Below are 2,223 nucleotides of genomic sequence, written 5' to 3'. Positions count from 1 at the left end.
TCCAACATGCTCCAACATGTTCCTACCATAACTCCTACTCACTCTAATTAATACATTGGAGTGAGTAGGAGCTATGATAGGAGCATATTGGAGCATGTTGAAGCATGCGACGCGAACAAACCTGTTGAGTTGCTGAATGCGCCCATTGTTTCGATTTTCTTTGTATGTGTTAGGTGATAAACTTAATTCTTGTCCCGGCCAACCATCCACTTTAATGCCGAAAAAGAATATTCGCAGATCTAAGCAGATCTTGCTTCTGCATTTAGTGGGACCAGGAGGGTGTGTTGTATTACAAACTATTGCGTCCAAATGAAACTATTACAGCTGATCGCTAACGGCAATTATACCAACTGAGTAACAAGTTGATGCAAAAAAGACCAGTCAACAATCGATGCAAAATCATTTTGATGATAACGCTCGATTGTATGTTGTGAAAAGTGTGAAGCACACTTCTAGAACTTGAATGGGAAGTCCTACCGCATCCAGCGTACTCTCCACACTTGGCATCGTTGGATTATTATCTCTTTCAATCGATGTAAAAAGCACTTATGGACACACACTTCTTTAGTTCTACGAAGAAGTAAAAAAATGTAGATGAATGGATCGCCTCGAAAGACATCCCGTTCTACCGTCATGCGATTGCCCTGTTGCCGGAGAGATGGGAAAAAATAATAGATAATGCAGACTATTACTTTGATTAAGGTATTCATTCATCTTCCTTTCAAAACAAATCAATTTTGAAGACAAAAAAGCAGCAGGAATTAAATTTATCACCTAATAAATTCTGATAGCTAAATTTAAAGTAAAAAAATAAGTAAAGTATAATATAATCCAGCTTCTATGATAGTAAAAATTCGTTGTTCTTCACAAAAAAATCTTTCACAAGTATGTTAAAAATTTTTATATCGTCTGAAACAATATAAAAATCTACAATGAAATTGCGAACAAAGAATGAAAAATTCTCACTCCTCTGATTGATGGGGAGTTAAATTTAAAGATTTAAATTATGAAAATTTTTCTCAAAAATAAACAAAATATGAGAGGAATATAACGTAAAGAGAATATCACATAAAACATATCGTTAATCAAAATTTGTACATGTTTAAATTTCATTTGTATGAATATTCGAATTATAAGAATTTAAATGTTCAAAAATAAACAAAGCATTAAGAAGAAAATAATCAGCTAAAAGATGACGCACGTGAACACCTCATGCGTTTATAATTTAAAGAGCTTTATTTATTACAAATTACCTATCGTTATCTATACTTGAATGAGGAAAATTATTACTGCTATGTCAATACAAAACACACACACACACACATACGAGTATATATATATACACACAGTTATGATGAATATTTAGATACGCATGGCGTACACTTGCAATTGATATATAATGTTGAATGTATTTTATGTACTAATTTATGATTCTGAATATATACGTAACGCATTTGCTGATTCTTTTACGATTCCTGTTTCCTTTCATAAATTAAAAGCATGCGTCCCCATTCGTTGCCTGCAGTAACAGTGACTCTTTGAAAGTCGCACAGTCTCCTCAAAATATCTTCTATGTGCTTCATCGGATTCCTGGTGTATTTCAGTTCCTTCAGCAGCGGAAAGTCTCCCAATTTCGCTCTTCGCAGTCGTCTCGAAGCGTTTTTGTAACATCTCCAAGGCTGCGGCTCAACAATGATCATTTCCGCCAGCTCGCAGACCTTTCGCAGAAACTCCTCCAGGCCGTCGTCGCCGTGATTCAGGTGAATCCACATAGTAATCGAGAAGCAGAACACCACGTCGAATCGCGTTTTATTAAGCTGCGTCAGATATCGCCTCAGCATCTCGCCACAATCCTCAGACAAAAAGTCCAGACACTCGAAGGTCACGCGATCCGGGCGCGGATTGCGCTCGCGCGCTTTCTCAATCAGGATCGGATCGAGATCCACGCCGATTAAGGAGATCTCAGGCTGATCTTGCGACATAGCCTCCTCGAGGAAGTCTCGTAGAATGTATGTGAGATCCTGCAAAACACGTCGTATAACTGAACGAAAACTTAAATGTAAATATATAAGATTTGCATGTGCATATCCTTTTGGCTACAGAAACAAAAATGAATGAAAAAAGTTTATTTTACATTTTCGATTTTTTTTATATACAAAGAATTACTTTTCGTCCGGTTTGTCTCTCTCTCTCTCTCTCTCTCTATATATATATATATATATA

General features: G+C 36.3%; 1 protein-coding gene across 2 annotated transcripts in view; it reads right to left on the bottom strand.

Moving 5' to 3' along the window:
- Positions 1-1,297: 1,297 nt before the first annotated feature.
- LOC108754967 (probable RNA methyltransferase CG11342) overlaps positions 1,298-2,223 on the bottom strand; it is a 25,039-nt gene continuing 24,113 nt past the window's right edge. For both annotated transcript variants that reach the window (XM_018497648.1, XM_018497649.1), the window contains one exon: positions 1,298-2,021. In XM_018497648.1, the coding sequence (XP_018353150.1) occupies positions 1,467-2,021 (555 nt within the window). In that variant the 3' untranslated portion in view covers positions 1,298-1,466. The remainder of the gene's footprint in view (positions 2,022-2,223) is intronic.

Source organism: Trachymyrmex septentrionalis, unplaced genomic scaffold (genome assembly GCF_001594115.1).
Source record: "Trachymyrmex septentrionalis isolate Tsep2-gDNA-1 unplaced genomic scaffold, Tsep1.0 scaffold83, whole genome shotgun sequence".
Taxonomy (NCBI): Eukaryota; Metazoa; Arthropoda; class Insecta; order Hymenoptera; family Formicidae; genus Trachymyrmex; species Trachymyrmex septentrionalis.
Note: the sequence above shows the minus strand (reverse complement) of the source record. Positions and strands in the feature narration are given on the sequence as shown.